The 18,210-nt window shown below is 36.0% G+C and overlaps 1 protein-coding gene across 2 annotated transcripts in view; it reads left to right on the forward strand.

Moving 5' to 3' along the window:
- mylk3 (myosin light chain kinase 3) overlaps nucleotides 1–18,210 on the forward strand; it is an 83,834-nt gene that overhangs the window by 32,553 nt on the left and 33,071 nt on the right. For both annotated transcript variants that reach the window (XM_028809655.2, XM_028809654.2), the window contains exons 3-5: nucleotides 570–990; nucleotides 7,294–7,829; nucleotides 9,931–10,036. In XM_028809655.2, coding sequence (XP_028665488.2) covers nucleotides 570–990; nucleotides 7,294–7,829; nucleotides 9,931–10,036 — 1,063 coding nt within the window. The remainder of the gene's footprint in view (nucleotides 1–569; nucleotides 991–7,293; nucleotides 7,830–9,930; nucleotides 10,037–18,210) is intronic.

The following is an 18,210-nucleotide window of genomic DNA, read 5'->3' on the forward strand; positions in this document are numbered from 1 at the left end:
TGCTGGGTCACTCACTTCACATTTCATTTCTGTTTGGGTGACAATTAAGTAAAGAAATGAAGAAATTCAGGGAAATAAATTTTAAAAAACAAGACAATTTAAATTAATTCAGAAGAAATTAATTAGCACCAAAACAGGTCACTAATTAAGAAACAGTTTAGAATGAAAACCTACCACCACTGTGGGCCTCCAGGACTGGAGTTTGAGATCCCTGGTGTATTTTGTAGTTAAGGTATCTCTTGTTTAGATATTAAATTGAAGAAGCACTTCATTAATGTTTACCTTTTTATAATGTAGCTCATATAATTTAAAATGCTCATAAATTAGTCAATGAATTTAAATAGATGCATAGTTAAATACTGTATATAAGTATGGCGAGTATACAGTTGACAATTATTAAACAATGGAACAATGAAGGACTAATATATACTCTTCATCTGTTGTGTGATGCTTTGTTTCATTATTTACCTTTTATATAAATACAGCCTAAGCAAATAAACAATGAAAAAGCCATTGATGTTTCACCCTTCTTGGTTTTAAACTCTTTTTTCTTTGGTTTCTTCTTACAGCTGTAGAGAAGACATTACCAGATGAGAGTATATCCAGTGATGATATTCTTCATTTGCAATCCCTGAACCAAGTTGAGGAAAAACAGAAAAATGCCAATCTGTCAGGAGAAAAACCTACTAAGTCAAAGAACCTAGACTTAAAAAAGGACACAGCAAGCCCCCTTGCCACAGCTGAGCATGACCATAAACCTTCCAGAAAAACTAAGGAAGTTACCATTAAAAGCAGAGAACCTACACGCTCACAGACCTTTGATAATGACACATATGATATCAGTGTTACGTCATCTAACTGTGATGCATCGTCCAGCAACAAAGAAGAGACCAAAAATGCCAGCCTTTCTGTTACTTCTGTGCATTCTGAGCCTCTTTTCTCAGAAACAAATCACCAGTCTAAGCAAGCAACAATATCCTCCCTAGAAAGGTAAACATTTTCAACATAAATAATATTTACTTAGCTGCCTATTATTAAATCTGAGCAGCATATTACTTGTATACATTTACAGAGCAAATGTGAATATGTTATTGTAGATTTGTTTATGAAAGGTATGTGTTGTACAAGGACTTTAGTTTTTAGGTTTAGTTTTTTCCTCTAAGAAGAAAAATAGGCTTTGCTTTTGTTTAATCAACCACCAGTATGGGAATTCCTGAAGAAGAATTGTTATGTCTTGTTGGCAATGTGTGAAAAATGTATTTCTTTACAGATATATTTTTCTCTAAGTTTTTAAAGGTGGTTTTGTGGGTTTTGGTTCATGGAGTGTCAGGTTTCATTATTATTACCCTTCTGGGATGTGTATTTTAAAAAGTTATTTTTAAATGTTTATTGCACCTCCATACTGTTTTTTCCAGTTCATTGCTAGGGAATGTTGCTTCAGAATTTACATGATGTGATGTCTCATGTGTGACGCTATAAAAGCTGAGATTAGCCTCTAAAAGTCTTGATCAAAGACTCTGTTCATAGTTGCTGATTTTCTGAACTTCTACTCAAGTTATTTAATTTCAGATTTAGCTTAGTGTTTTTGTTTTGTTGCCAGTCCTTTCTGATCACTTGATTTTTCACCCTCACTAGCCTTTTTGACCTTGTTTATCTCATGGTTTTTCTTAATCTTCAGTGCCTTTGGGGATAGCCATTTATTTTACCATAGAAAAACAAAAATGTAAAAGTAGTGTACAAATGAAAAAGTACTTGTAATCCCTAGGTAAATCTTGTCATATGCAGTTAGTCATTAATTGCCATGCTGTTTTCATCGTGTGGTGTGCATAGAGTTTCTTCCACAACATTTGGAAAATTGTTATTGTAAAACAGCATATAAGGCTGTCAAAATTGTCCAAATAACAATTCATTTTTGTTTTATAATGTATTTGTAACATTTTCCATTATTTCTATTATGAAGATAGGAGAAAATGAAAAAAGAGATTTTTGAATGATGTAAATGAATAATTTTGTTCAGGATGATGTAGGAATTACCATAAAGTAGGAATGGGGTTGAATTAATGAGAAAATAAATTTAAAAACCTGATTGCCAAAAATTCACAATTTCCTAAAAAAATCCAAGTAAAATTGCAGCAAGATTACATTAGAAAAATAAGGTGACTTATAGTTAAGTATTTAAGATAATGGCAATAATCCTAACACAAATGATAACTAAATTAAACTCGAGCATCATAAATGAATTATGACACTGTTTGGTCAAATTATTTTTTTATGGGCTGTTGCAGTTTTGTGTATTTGTTTGTATGGGTGCCACCATTTTGTGGGTCTGGCTAATATCATAAAACATGTAAGCTAGGCATGTGATGCATGTAAAATGTAATTGGTGGGATCGTGATTGTCATGTTATAAAAGATAGCTGAATACTTTAATCAGTGACCAAACTTTATTAAAATGATTGGATTTTTAGATCGAAGGAATCAATTTCTAGCTTTTTTTTTGTTTGGTTTTAAAACATCCTGGAATAGTTGGAAATTTTTATTTTCATGTAATACCAATTTGCTTTTCTTATGGGCGCAGCCATTTTCTGTCATTTGCATTACTTGTAACCATGATGATATTGCCCAGAATTCTCTGGGGTGTCATGGCATCCCACATTATTGACACAAACATAAAAAGGTCAGCAAGTTCACTTTTGTTTTACCCAAGACTGAATAGAACTGTGCATTATTAGTCATTTCTTTGAAGTATTTCTAGTTTAAAAAGACTTATTTTCTGACTTATCAACTATTTTAGTTATGATTCATGTTTAGCTCCTTAGCCCGATTCCTGGTTAACAAACTTTAAGCATCTCAGGATACAGCTCCTCTCCTGGTCCTTATCTAAAAATATTTCACTAGCTCATTGAGACAGAACAGTTAGGAATAAACAAATAAATTTTCAAGTTTAGACTTGTTTTTATAGTTTTCAACAGCAAGTTTAGTTTTGTCCTGAGAACTATTGTAGCCAAAATGGACGACGTTATGTCTTAGAAAACAGAAAGAAGGTAGTTTAGACCAGGAAGTGAAAATCCTTTAGGGAATAATTCAAACAAATAGCGAGCATCAGAGGTCAAAAAGCACATGAAAGCACCTAGCAACTAATTCAAAGTCTGAGAAGGCAGAATTACATCCAGTAACTTGTACTATTTTCCCTAACTAAATTCCTGATTTGTTGTTTCTTTTTTAAGTATATCCAAAAGCTTAAATAGTGCTAGTGCAATGACATCATACATTAGATTGACTTTGAATCTTTAGAGATGGTAGTCAGCTTTCCACCGTGATGTACAAAGGTTATTACGGACGTTTCTTCGAGTGTTTGATGTCATTGAAAGAAGGCTTTTACTCCTAGCAGGTTGCTTAACTTAAACCAGGTGATTAATTTAATAAGTGAATAAATGATTAATTTTAAGTCCCTGTTTGTGAACTCAGGGTGAACTATGAAAGCTTTGATTCCAGGCTCCTGGAATATTCTGTCTTAGGAATTAAAAGATTGTGGCAGACTACAATGTAAGAGACACCCAGGGGGATGTAATAAATGAGTGTTCTCTTTAAGTTAGAACACAATTGGAGAGCTAACACTCTTGTGATTTTTCTATCATTTGTGAATTATATTTTTCATGATATTTCAGAAGCTTATGAATTGATTATTAATGATTTGTTTTCCACACATTAAATCATATATACGTTAGATCCAAAAAGTCCAGTTCCAGTTAAGAAAGATTAAATTATTTTGAAAATTAGACAGTTGTGAGTTTCATAAAACTTTTATTCTCTTCCTAGGTAAGAAAATTTCTTTTCAGCTAAGTATTGATAAGGCAATGGTTCAATTCATTAAGTATTGGCAAATTCTTATTTCAGTAAAAACTGCTTTATAGGTTGTTATTTTATGCATTATCAGCATCTTAAAATATTTTTCAACAGGAGGCATCAAATGTGGTGGAAGGAGTTGTCTTAGGACTGCTTTTCCCAGATACTGGGATATCGCACATCTGTGCATTTACTGTCATAAGCTTATTTCTGTTAAGCAAAATTATGGTGTTGGGAATCATGAATAGCCATAAAGTTGGCTTTCGAGGAATTGAGGCATTGATTGGAATTGGGTAATATTTCATTCTTGATTTTTATAGATCATAAAATCATTTGGATGTCAGACAGGATTGCTAGGATAATGTTAAATCTTATAGGCGGTTTCACAAAACAATAAAGCAGATGCTTTAAACTGTCAATTTGAGATTATTTATTCTGAAAAAATTCCTATATCCGTAATTGCTATTGAGTATGTTGAGTAATTAAATATTAATTCTGAAAAAACTGATGACTCTAGACAGAGTGACATTTATTCTTGACTCAATCTGTTGGAAAGTACTGTATTGGTTGTTGCATTCAGTATCTTATATACTGGTGTTATCATTAGCCTGAGAATTGTTCTTGTGTGCCACTGAGAGATATTCTTCCAAACCAGATGGTCCTCTTTGAAGGACAACTCCTTGAGAGGGTGTTTGTGTCATGACTGCACAGTTAACATTCTTCATATTACAATATGATGACTTTTAAAAGTATATTTATTTTTGCGCACATTACATCAGTTGCTGGGGAGAATCTGCTGATTGCCCACTGTTGTGACAGAAAATTAAACGCATATTACGGACAGCAAAGCCAGTATTACTGTCAGAGAAAATTACAGGCATTTTACAGAAAAAATTTAATGAGGTAAAAGGTCCCTTGCCATTTAATATAGACTGTTCCTACTAAAGTTTATGGACTACTGTTCTAGCGCCCGTTATTGTAACAGGCTTAATGTCTAGTTTAATATTTATTTTATCATTTTTTATTTACAGCGAAGAATAGCATTCTCTATAGTTTTAATTACCTGGATTATCCATTGTAGTAAAGCCATTAAGATACAGTATGTCTTTGATCGGTATTCTGCAACCTTGTACAATGAATTGGATTTTTGATTCAGGAAATTTTTGTACAGCATTGTTTCATGGCCAGGACATTCATTTATCACAGGGCATACTTACATATACAATCATACTCATTCAGTTTAGAGTTGGCAATATACTTAACATACATGGCTGAAAACTGAGCCAATTCTCTGCAGCTATGCTCTTCTGTAATTAGCCTTCAGGCTGATAAGAAAAATAAAAACCGATTATGTTGGCTTCTCTAACTGTGCATATTTAAGTAAGCATTAGTTTAATATCAGAGTTAAAGGAGAAAAATACCAACATGAAAGTATTCGTGCATGAACTGAGCCGTCACTTAATTGTTCTTCTGTGTTGACCTTCAAGATTTCCTCTCTGATTTATTCCCAGTATTGAAATCCTAAGAGTCATTTCTCATCCAGGAGCACACAGTGTCAACAAGCCAGTAGTGCAGGAGGAACTGCGCTGGTCATGGTCAGTAGGTTTTGTAAAGACTGTCATCCAACACTATCCCCTGAACAGCTCAGACACTGACATCATTTTTCAGATAGAACACCAAAACTTTTTAGTACTAAGTAAGCAAACTATTTTTAAAGAATTAAAAATTGGAACTATATTTGCTGGCTGTAACAGTAGTACTAGGGTGTTGTACCGTGTTAGCCATTATGGATGTAGCGAGAAGTCATGCAAAATGACACGTTTTTTGGCTAACTAAAGAGATTACAATATGCCTCAAAAGCTTGCATATTGTAATCATTTTAGTTAGCCAATAAAAGGTGCAATTTTGCATGACTTCTGGTTGTAACAGAAAAGTTTCAAATTTATAATGTAATACCTTTCTGCCAGGTGGCATACCAAATAAGACTGCTTTAGGGCATAAGTATTTGTGATTTTTAATTTTTTTTTTTTTTTTGAGATTGGATAGCCGGAAGATTTCCGGAAAATGTTCCCATTTTTGAACAGGCATTTCTATACATGGGGGTTGACTTTGAACCTGCTTGTACCTGTGAAAGCTAACTTGATATCAGTGAGCAAAATATGTATTTTATTTGATAGCATAGATCCAATAAAAGATAGGAAATCAAACTGGATTTAATGTTAATGTTTTTCAAAATATACACTCCATTATTTAGCTTTACAGCAAAAATATATTCTTACCGTAAATTAATTAAATTTAAGGCATTTTGGGTTTGTGGAAGAGAGGAAATGTCAGCACTAAATAAAACCTCAGCCTGATGGGGAACTATTTATTCACATGGCCCACTCACACACACATTCATTCTACGTACAATAGCTAGTTAACCTAACATGCATGTCTTTTGGATGTTAAAGGAAAAAAGAGAACCTAGAAGATCATGTTATGTCATGCTATGATGCTGCTTCAGTTCACCTTTAGGCATCTTTATCCACTTTAATGGTGTTGTCATCTTCTCTTTCACTGTGCTAGGTAGTGGTAATAGACATACAAGTGTTTGAGCATCTAAAAATAGGACAGGGAATATAAGGGGACATTCACTCCAGAATTTAAAGGAAGATTATGCATAACATTATATGCATTTAAGAGCATTTTAAAAATAATTGCAAAGGACACAGATAATCAATGTAGTGATGCTAAGAACGGTCAGATGTGCTAAAAATTTTTGTTTACTATTGAAAAGTCTAGTTGCTGCATTTTGAACAAGCTGCAGTCCCTTTAGGTAGTCCAGTTAGGCATGCATTACAGTAATCTAGGGACCTGAATCCCAGTCTGGTCAGTGTTTGTGTGGAGCTGACATATTCTCTCCCATGTTTATCAAGGTTTTCCTTACAAATCTATGTACCCAAGGGGTGCGTGTTGGGTTGAATCACTACTTTGAACTGGCCTAGCATGGATGATTGTGTACATGAGTGTGTACTGGTGGGCTGTCTTGAGTTGTCATCTGATTTGTACCTCGTCCTACCAGAACACATTCCAGTTCCCCCATGGGTTCATAAGCACAAAGATTGCTACTGTAAATGCTGAATATTTTTTGATCTTTCAGTTCATAAAAATATGAAAATTTCCCATACAATGCAAAATTAAATAAGGTAGTGAATATCCGTGAATTTTATGCAATTGCTTATTAAGAGTATGTCTAGTCACCTTGTTTTTTTGACAGGAAAACGTGTGTCACCATAATGAGTCTAGGACTCTTATGTCTTCTTATTTAACAAAAATTACACTAGTTGAAATTGGAAAAAAAACTGTTACACCCACTTTTAGAGAAAATTTACAAGGTTAAACCTTTTCATATGACTTTTGATTATGCATTATTATATTTGATTCTCATTAAGACATCTTTTGTTAGTTCTTCTGATACAGGGAGGAAAACCTCTAGTGTTTTGGATGAAGAACACACAACAGAAACAATTCCTGTAACCCAGTCAAATCAAGTGAACCTGAAAGCTTCAAAAATGTATGCTGAAAGCATAAAAACGATATTGGAAAAGCAGACAGAGCGCCGTACATCCTTGAAACCTGAAGGGACATCCTCAAAACGCAAAGATTCCTCCATCAAGAAGGAATCCTCAACTCCTTTAACAAAGTCCAGCTGCTTATCAAAACCGAAAAATGAACAGAAACCTGTTGCGCAAGACTCCAAAATGAGTGGAATGCAACAGAAAGATGGTAACTTATTAAAGCAGTTAAGTTTGGAGAAAAGCATAAATGAACCTCACAAAGAACAAGATAATCAAATGAAGGATTCTGACCCAGGAGGTCATGAAAAAGAAGCAGGAGAAAATTCTGATGCAGTCCGGAACTGTGAAGAACAGCCTAAAGCGGAGCTCTTAGAGGCTAAGAGTTGTACAGAAACAACCCAAAAGGCGTCATTAATTGTCATTGGTAAGTGTTTTAGGCATAAATTAATATAAGCTTCCCATGTTCATATTGTATATACTGTAGGTGGTTAATATGTACATATGTAAGTCAAAAATCGAGAGTATATCTCATATTCTTAGATATGGGGATAGTTATATGGGGAATAAACCTCAAAACAATGATTCTAATTTTATATTATGTACATTAAAGAACCATCAACAAAAAATCTAATCAAATTAATAATATATTGAACAATTATTATAAAAGTAAAGTTGAATAAATCGGACTCTGCAGCTGCGTGAATAAAAAAATATCACTTCCGGTTAGTGGAAATAGCTCAAAAGTTGATAGAAATCTATGTTTTGTACCTGATACTTGTATGCAAAATTTGGTTGACCTAACTGAAAGCATGCTCAAGTTATCATGTTTACATAAACACACACACACATAGACACACATAATTCCAAAAATGGTATTTTCAGACTCAGGGAGGTCTAAAACATTGAGATTCATTAAAATCTCAAAATCAAATTTTTGGATGATTACAATACTTTCCCTATACTTCGTATACGAGAAAGTCAAAATCATTAGCCTTCTCTTAACTAAACTTGATACTCTATCTGAGGAAAATCTAGATGTGAATGAAAGCCTTGCATTAAACATGCAGTGCCAACAGTCTGTATTGACGGAGAACAGAAATGCAACACTCGTTGCTGGACTGACTTTTTAGTGTTCATTGCTACTATAAATATAAACAAATAAAAGTAATAGGAAAACAAAATGTTGCAATGAAAAACCAAATAGGAAAAGAACATGAACTGTGAACATTAACAACAGATGTCTTGCACTTCTTCAATATATGGTGTGACTCCCTCCTTCAGCCACCACTGTTTGCTATCTTTGGTTCATTGAGCCAATGAGGCCCAGAATTTGCAGTTGGGACAATTGGCAGACAAAGGGGCAAGTCTCTAAATTTTGCAATCTTGTGCATCTCAACAGTGCTTTATTGTGTTAAGGTCAGAAGAGAAAGAAGGGTAAGGCAGCAGCTAGACACCAGTATTCCTCAGCAAAGTGCTGACCACAGCAACTGTGTGTGGCCTGGCATTGTACTGCTGTAGGGCCAGGTTATATAGAACGTGCTAGCCCAGGTCATCTGACAGACAGTTCTTGTTTGAAAGCCAGTAGCATGAAGCCTATCCCTTTCAGTCGTGCCACTGATGGCGGGTGTTGTGTCTGCTGGCAGTTCAGCAGCAGCATGGGTGGCAGATCATAAACAATCTCTTAAATGGACCAGCCTGCTATGTTCCTGCTGTGTAATGGTCACTGGAGGATGACCAGATCTTGAACACTCATCTAACTGCTTGTCTGCTGAAACAGCTGAGAGACAATGTAGTAGCTTAACTTATAGTGTCTGACATGCTGGCTTATGACATACCTGCATCACAGCATGCAGTCACCTTCATCTGGTGACATTTGAGGAATTATGGAATGCACAGGAAGCTGACCAAAGCTTTGAGTTCTTCTTGGAGATGACCTGATCAGAAACTGTTCCTCTTGGAAATCATTTGGTAAAGGTACTCATAAGTCTTTGTGTGTTTGGCAAGTTGCAATGCCTCACTGTTCAAGGTGTATTGCGGTTCAGAGGATCTGAAATAATTTGGCTAATTTTTGTAAAAGTACTTAAGTATTTAACCCCCTTGAAGAAGAAGTGACTTGCTCACAAAATAAGATTTAAAAGTGTGACTTTGTGCTGAAAATTCCATTTTTATTGCTTGCTTTATTATTTAGTTAAATCAGTACTTATTGAAATAATAAAAAAGTTATCAGCTGTTTGATATTCACATTCTTGCTTCCCAGAGATTCTATATAGAAGTTTTAAAAGAAAACATATTTGACTGGGGTTACAGCATATTTGAAGGAGCATTGTTCTTAAAAATGTATGACAAAGTATTCAACAGTTATGGGCTCAATTCAGTACAACTTAAGACTTTAATCTCTTGTAACAGAGATTACAATGGCAGTCTTGCAATTTGAAAGTTATTCAGTGTTTTTTGTGAAAAATTACTAAAAGTAAATCAATTAATTTGACTTTAAGCTTTTTTTTTCTGTTGGCTTCTTATTACAGATGACAGCCCTCCATTGCCAGCCCCTTTTGAGCACAGAATTGTAAGTGCAAAACAGATGCCAGTAACAACATGCTACTCTGTAAGCCAGCATGAAGTATTAGGAGGGTAAGTGGGGTTTTTTTTAAATTTTTGTGTGGTAATTACCATGCAGGTAAAATACATTAAGGACATCCATAGTGGTATTTTTCATAAACAAACATTGAAAAAAAATAATTACAATTATGAAGTACAGCTGGGTGTGTTTCAGAATTTGCTAAAACTAATTTCTAGTAAATAGAGGTGTTGGGCTCCTAAATAATATTGCCTGAATACGTAAAAATCATTTATTGCCTGTCACATACTAGTGGAGCACATAAGATGTACACTAATATTTTAAATATAACCTACAAAATCGTTTTGCATCTTGCACTGTGGAATATTAATAAAACATATTCATCGGCTCCAGTTTGATACAGGCATCTATGAATCTGTGTGTTTATTCATGTCTCTTTATTCTCATTTAATCCAGTTCAGGCTCACAGGACTAAACCTGCAGAAAGAGTTGTTCATAGGCCAATCTCATGTACATATCAGATATTCTTCAGCATAAAACATTTTTTTACCCAGATGTTATTTTGTTGGGCTCTAGTGTATGCAACTATGCAAACTGTAAATAATTTGCAGTGTATTTTTATGTATATTATAATCAGTGTTGCATTTATGAACAGTTGTGCTTTCCCTTATGCATCAGATAATAAAATATTACTAATAATCTTTTACAATTTTTCATAGAGAAGTATTATAGCTGCATTTGTTCAAAATTGCCAACATTCTGCAACTTATAGCTTTGCTTCATAGGACAGTTCAGGCATTAGAATGAGGCCTTTTCAAGTAATTCCACAATCCGATATCTTCATTTTAAGAGTTTTAGTAAAATGCAAAGCAAAACAGTTCACACAAAAATAAGAGAAAAAAATTGATATTACAAGGAAATTAATAAGTTCTTGTTTAAAGAAAGTGCTCTTTAAGGCTTATTTATCTTGTTTCATTTCTGTTTACGTTTGGTCATACAGTCATATTACATGTAGAATGGTCAGAGAACTGTGTGCCAATTTGCAATTTATTCTAACAGTCCATGCTTCTAGAAGAGTGACTGTTTCCAAAAATTGGCTTGAGTAACACTCTGTTATACAGATTTAGCTGAGAAAGGTCTATTTAATGTTAACTTACAGGGTTAAAAGTCTATACCATAAACTGATATTCTATTGAAATTAAGCAGATACTTATGTGAATTTAACATATAAACATTAACTTTCTAAGATTGGCTCTTACAAGTATAAAAGTGATTGAATTTTCTGTGTTTTAAATCATCTTATTACTTCATCAAGTAAGTTAATGAACATTGTTACTCCTTTCTATATACTGTTTATAAAATATACTACATATACAATTTTTATGTTTCTCCTCATTCTTCTTCATTTTTCTTTTAATTTTTCTATCCTGATATACAGTATTTATAGTAATAGTTGGCATAGTTTGTAGGAACACAGCACAGTGGCATCTATGGTACATAGTTGGCAATTAACTGAGTGCCTTGAGTTGTTTGTGGTGCAGTATTCATACCTGTGTTAAAGAGAATCTTGTTGGGATAATGGCATAGAGGAGGTGATTAATACCAACAGAATCATATGGAAATAAGTAATTTTATTATCAGCTGTCATACAGTGAACAGATAAAATATAATCATAAATCTAGATCCATCTACTGTGTCCTTATACTCTCTAACTGATCTGTTGCAACCATAATAAAATAATTAAAATTCTTTTATTTCTTGGCTTCTCACTGGAGACTTGGTTATTAGAGTTTATTCAGATATTAATAGACCCTGTATATTTTCTTAAAATATTGTTCCTTCTTTTCTGATAAGCAGCACCACACGACAAAACTCGGGATTCCTGGTTGGCAACCTCCCAGGCACACTCGTGGTCCAGTCCCACCCTCCGGAAATGACCCCGTATCTGCCGCAGCCAGGTGAAACGTGGGTGTCCCGTTGGCCTGGTCCAGCCACTCAGGGTCCTCAGCAATGAGGATCCTGCAAGCCGGATCACCCTCGGGGAATTGTGCCACATGGCCATAGTGCCGTAACTGATGCGGCCTCACAATGCGGGTAATGAGCCTCATTTGAGACTCCATGAACATCCGCTCATTCGACACAAAGTCAAACCAGCCGTAACCAAGGATTCTCCAAAAAGACACAGTACCAAAGGAGTCCAGTCTTCGTCTCAGGTCACTGGATAGTGTCCATGTCTCACAACCATATATCAAGACAGGAAGCACCAGGACTCTAAAGACTTGGACCTTCGTCCTTTTTCAGAGATATTGGGAGCACCCCATACCCCTTTCCAGTGACCTCATGACCCCCCATACTCTCCCAATCTGTCTATGGACTTCATAGGAAGAGTCATCAGAGACATGAATGTCACTGCCGAGGTATGTAAACTTCTTGACAAGGTCGTCACTCTCTCCGCAAACAGACACATTGCTGATGGCTGTGCCCAAGAGGTCATTAAAGGCCTGGATCTTGGTTTTTATCTAGGACACTCGAAAGCCCAGCCACTCAGACTCCTCACTCAGTCTCTGGAGCGCCCCGATCAGAGCCTCTATTGACTCCACGAAGATCACAGCATCGTCAGCAAAGTCAAGATCCGTGAATCTTTTTTTGCCCCACAGATTGAAAATAAATTTGGAGTGACTAAGGGTAGTGTGCACATCTTTGGGATATGTGCATGACACTAACAGAACACAGGAAAAAGCAAATGAATGTACAAACTACACAACATACAGATATTGAGACAATATTCAAATCCAGGCAACTGTGCTAGCCACTCTTATGTGTGTGTTGCTCTAGCTTAATAATATTGCTTAGTTATAGTTTCTGCCATTAACTTAATTTTTCAATCTATTTCTAACTTGCCTGTGACATGTAATGATTTTATTTATATGGTATCTATTTAAATATACAGTAATATATATGTTTCTTTTATTCTGTATTTTGTCTACAATTAATGTATGAATAGATGTCTTATAATTGACTAAAACTGGTTTATGCCATGCCTCCAATGCTGATGAGTTAAATTCCAAATCTTATAAGTTTGCAAGGTAAAAAGTGGTTCTTGAAAATTGGTGAGTGGGTGTCATAAATAACCTTACCTCCATCAATTCTTTTTTGCCTCATTGTCCTTGTTTTGTCTGTTAAAGTCATAAACTACTAATACTACATCTGATTTTTGGCAGAAAATTGTTTAAGGTTTTATGCTTTTGTAAAGTCTAGATGAAAACACAAAACTAATACTATTACCAGTAAAGATGAATGTATCATGTTTTGTCCTTGCATAACAAAAAGGAAAAGTACATGCTGAATTTCATAGGCTCACACAGGAGATGTAAATAAAAATTGATCTGTTTTAGAAATAAACCAAGTCCAGCAACTTGATAACATACTGCATATAAATAATACCTTTAAGTATGCAAGAACCTTTCATGGATTTTACAACAGTCTTTATTTATTGTAGTGTGGATTTATGGTTGTCTTTCCCAATATCACAGCTTTGTAATAAGTCCAAGAAAAACATATACAGAGAATTTTAGAAGTAGTATGGTAGTGCAGACTTTGAGCTTTCTTTACATTGTTTCTTCAGCTACTGGATATGTGGACAAGGACACAGGCACTATACAGTATGTACTGTATCTCTCTTTACACTTTCGAATCTGGAGACAGAATATTTACTGTATTTACAATGGGCCTCGTTTCCTCCCACAGTCCAAAGACATGAAGGTTAGGTGAATTAGCAATCCTAAATTGGCTCTAGTGTGTAGCTGGGGTGTGTGTGTGGATTTCTGCTGTGTGTGTGTTTGCTCTGTTATGGACTGGCATCCTGTCCAGGATTTGTTTCTGCCTTGCACCCTATGATAGCTGGAATATACTCCAGCAGACCAATGTGAGCCTGTTCAGGACAAAGCAGGTTAGAAAATGACTGACTGACTATGGGCCTTTAAAGAAAGCACCTAGAAGTTTCATATGTTTGCAGGGGCATTCAAAATAAATGGAAAGGTAAAGTTTGCCTTTAATGAAACAGAATCAGTGGTCCAGTTCCCAGCATTCCAATCAGTGTTTCTCACAGTGGCTCTTAGCATCCCCTATACATAAGCATATTGGTGAATGATGTATAGGGCTCTCTGTCATGTCGAGTAAGAGTGAAAGAAAGCATTCAGAATATATGTCTTACTTATTGTCCCTCCGTTTATCACCCACAACATGAAAATGAGTGTCAAACTTTCTCAAATGTAGGTAACTGTCTCACTAAATAAAAGCTCCTTGGGTTGAGGAAAGTGGGTTTGAGTGAACAAGACAAGACTTACTGGAAAACCATTTAAGACATTCTGTTAATGTATACATATCTGCACCACACAGACACTGGATGTTTGGTATAAATTGTTTTTCAATCTTATCTACTCCTATCTTCTTTTGAGATTTTCTGTATTGTCCAAGCCTGGATAAATGGGGAGGGTTATGTCAGGAAGGGCATCTGGTGTAAAATTTTGCCAAATCAATATGCGGAATTTGCAGTGGTGATGGACAAGTTGACAGACGAGATTAGACAGAAGTCCCTATGGACTATGATGTTTGCTGATGACATTGTGATCTGTAGCGATAGTAGGGAGCAGGTTGAGGAGACCCTGGAGAGGTGGAGATATGCTCTAGAGAGGAGGGGAATGAAGGTCAGTAGGAACAAGACAGAATAAATGTGTGTAAATGAGAGGGAGGTCAGTGGAATGGTGAGGATGCAAGGAACAGAGTTGGCAAAGGTGGATGAGTTTAAATACTTGGGATCAACAGTAAAGAGTAATGGGGATTGTGGAAGAGAGGTGAAAAAGAGAGTGCAGGCAGGGTGGAATGGGTGGAGAACAGTGTCAGGAGTGATTTGTGACAGATGGGTATCAGCAAGAGTGAAAGGGAAAGTCTAGATAGATTCTACAGGACGGTAGTGAGACCAGATATGTTATATGGGTTGGAGACAGTGGCACTGACCAGAAAGCAGGAGACAGAGCTGGAGGTAGCAGAGTTAAAGATGCTAAGATTTGCACTGGGTGTGATGAGGATGGATAGGATTAGAAATGAGTACATTAGAGGGTCAACTCAAGTTGGACGGTTGGGAGACAAAGTCAGAGAGGCGAGATTGCGTTGGTTTGGACATGTGCAGAGGAGAGATGCCGAGTATATTGGGAGAAGGATGCTAAGGATAGAGCTGCCAGGGAAGAGGAAAAGAGGAAGGCCTAAGCGAAGGTTTATGGATGTGGTGAGTGTGGACATGCAGGTGATGGGTGTAACAGAACAAGATGCAGAGGACAGAAAGATATGAAAGAAGATGATCCACTATGGCAACCCCTAATGGGAGCAGCCCGAAAGAAGAAGAAGTCCTATAGATTGAATGCATGAGGAGATTTCTCTAAAGCTTTGTGCTCCAACCTGAACAGCAGAATCTTCTAATGCAGGATTTGGTTCTGGTTCCAAGTTGCCATTACATATTGGGTGTCAGCACAGCACACAGTGAATTTCCAATTGCACTGGTACAACCAATCACCCTGCTTTAGAGAGTAAAATGTCCATGGTTTTTTATTTTATAGTATTCATGAGACTTTTGAGATTCTCTTGTTTAGTTTCCATGGTAAATGGCCTACCCTAAGATACATTTGACAGTGTTTGTGGGTCTAAATATATGGCACAAATTCATTTTCCTTGAACAGGTATGAAGGTCAGAATAAAATGAGCAAGGATGAGAGAAGTAGTAAATTGTCATTTCATGGTATCTTCTGTAAATTGAGAGCTGGCTTATTCCATTTCAAGATAATGGGGGGCAAAACCTATTCAAATAACCCTTGGTACAAGTTAAGAAACAACACTGAGCAGTGCTCTAGTCCATCACAGGACTCGTGCACACAAACACACAAACAGGTTGACATTTACACTTTGCCAATTTTAGAATCTTCAAATGTAATACAGATAACCAGGTGTGAGATAAAAACCTTGGAACTGTTACACTGAAACAGTGTTACAAACTGTAGTGGTCATTCTTTCATGCTTTATAAAAATGTGCTATAATAAGTGACAGCAATATGAATTACTTCCACTTGCTGCCTTTGTCGAGCAGCATCATCCCACCTTTGCCACGAGGATATCCCCATGCCACCTGCCAGCTTAGTGAAATCCCAATGGCCTTCTGCCAACTACACATGGCTTTTCGCTTCTGTTAAAAAACTATGCTTCCTTGTACTCTGTTATGTTTCCTGCACTTTTCTGTAAGCAGCTCTGCCTAACATATTCCTAGTAAGGACTGTTTGCTATCTCTAGATGTCCGAAGCAGCTTTTCTGTCACTGAGCTGCCCTTGAAGAATTTAGCCCATGGGCATATATGATATCCAGAGGGATTACTGCTTCCTCATCCAGCCCCTGCCTGTCAGTGCTGGCATAACAGCATGGCATCCCACTACTAGTGTGGGATCTGTCCCTACCCTTTTCTTGCATGACCATGGGACTATTTGTACCTTAGTAACTGCTGGATAACTATTTTCAAAGGCCTTAGGCTCGTAATGAAATAATATTCTTTAGGATGGCAAATAACAATTCTAAGTCTACATTTCTGATGTGTTATTTTTGTCCATGCACAGATCACTGAAATACGTTTGTATTCATACTGATGCTTAAAGGATAAGTTCAGTGTTTTTTAAAGTCAAATTATTTCTTAACAAACATGGCATTAGTTTGCCACATGGAATTGCATTCTTTTATAATGGACCTTATAGGTACTGGAGATCCATATCCATAATGTACATAAACAAAACCACTGCACATGTAGTAGACAAATAGTTGAGAATAGTGTGAATAAAGAAAAGAGAGAAAAAAGAAAGAAAAACACCACACCACAGACGGAGCTACTGGTTAGGCTGCCACTTGTGTTGGCGCCGGAAGTAAGAATGTTTTAGTTAGTCAATGCTGATGTCCAGATATGAATTTCTACTTCTGTTTTGTAGACAAATAGACAATAATTACTTAAAAAGCACATTTACAATCACTTATATTTTTTGCTATACAGAAGCTTATTTCTTTATTTCACAAAGACACTGTATATGGGTCACTTATGCAAGTTAGGTGCATTGGCATTGCTAGTGTTTGGACTGTGTGAGAAAACTAGAGTATCTGGAGCAAACATGCAAACTCTAAGCAGGCACAAACCCCATCGACTTCACTGCAAAACAGCAGAACCACAGTACCACTGCTGCCCAATATTATTATTATTAATAATAATAGTAGTAGTAGTAGTAATTGTTGTCCACAAAATCTTCCAATCATTGATCTATTCATATGTTTTTGTTCATTACAGGCACAATAATAATAATAGTAATACATTGATTTTCCTAACCCAGTTATCCAGAGCAGGTGTGCAGGTAGGCTATCTCAGCAATCATAGGGCACAAGGCAGGACAAACACTGGGACAGGGCACCAGTCCATTGCAGGGCCAACATAAACACACATAAACTCACTTGGACCACTTTAGCAAGGTCAGTACACCTAATGTTTATCTGGATGAAATTCAGTACAGATGTTTTAACATAGGCAGAGTGGTAGTGCAGAGCTGTCATAGCTACCTCTCAACGGCAGGTTCTAAATGGAGATTGCATGTTCTCCCTGCGTATTTATGGATTGATTGGTATCTGTGTTATTGAATTTACTCACTCAAAAATATTTTTCTTAATTCTTTTATTACAATTTCTTCAGTAAGAGCAACTCATCATGTATTTAAAAAATAATAACTGGTTTGTGGCCCTTCAGTCCACTCTATCACACACTCTGCACTTTTCATCTTCTTAATTTTTTTTATTCATTAATGCACGAGGCACACCAAGAAAAAAGTAATTTTAGGTTTTTTAAAAACATTGAGGCTCTTGTTAAAAATACAATCCAGTGAAATCACTTCAGTTTCGATGTGTTGCTATGTGTACAAAGTAAAGTGAAACTCATACATGCTCTTTTCACTACACTGTATATCTCACTCTGTTGGGGGAATGATGTAATATGATAGGAATCAATAGTCCCATGCTAGTAAAACACAAGTAAAGTGTGGAACCAAAATAAAATTTGTGTACAAAAAAATAAAAACAATAGAGCAGTTTTTCCCACACTTTCTGTGGCCTGTAAACTTATGACTGTACATCTAATTACTCCAACAACACTATCATCCAC

The sequence above is a fragment of the Erpetoichthys calabaricus genome, chromosome 9, assembly GCF_900747795.2.
Source record: "Erpetoichthys calabaricus chromosome 9, fErpCal1.3, whole genome shotgun sequence".
NCBI classification, from domain to species: Eukaryota; Metazoa; Chordata; class Cladistia; order Polypteriformes; family Polypteridae; genus Erpetoichthys; species Erpetoichthys calabaricus.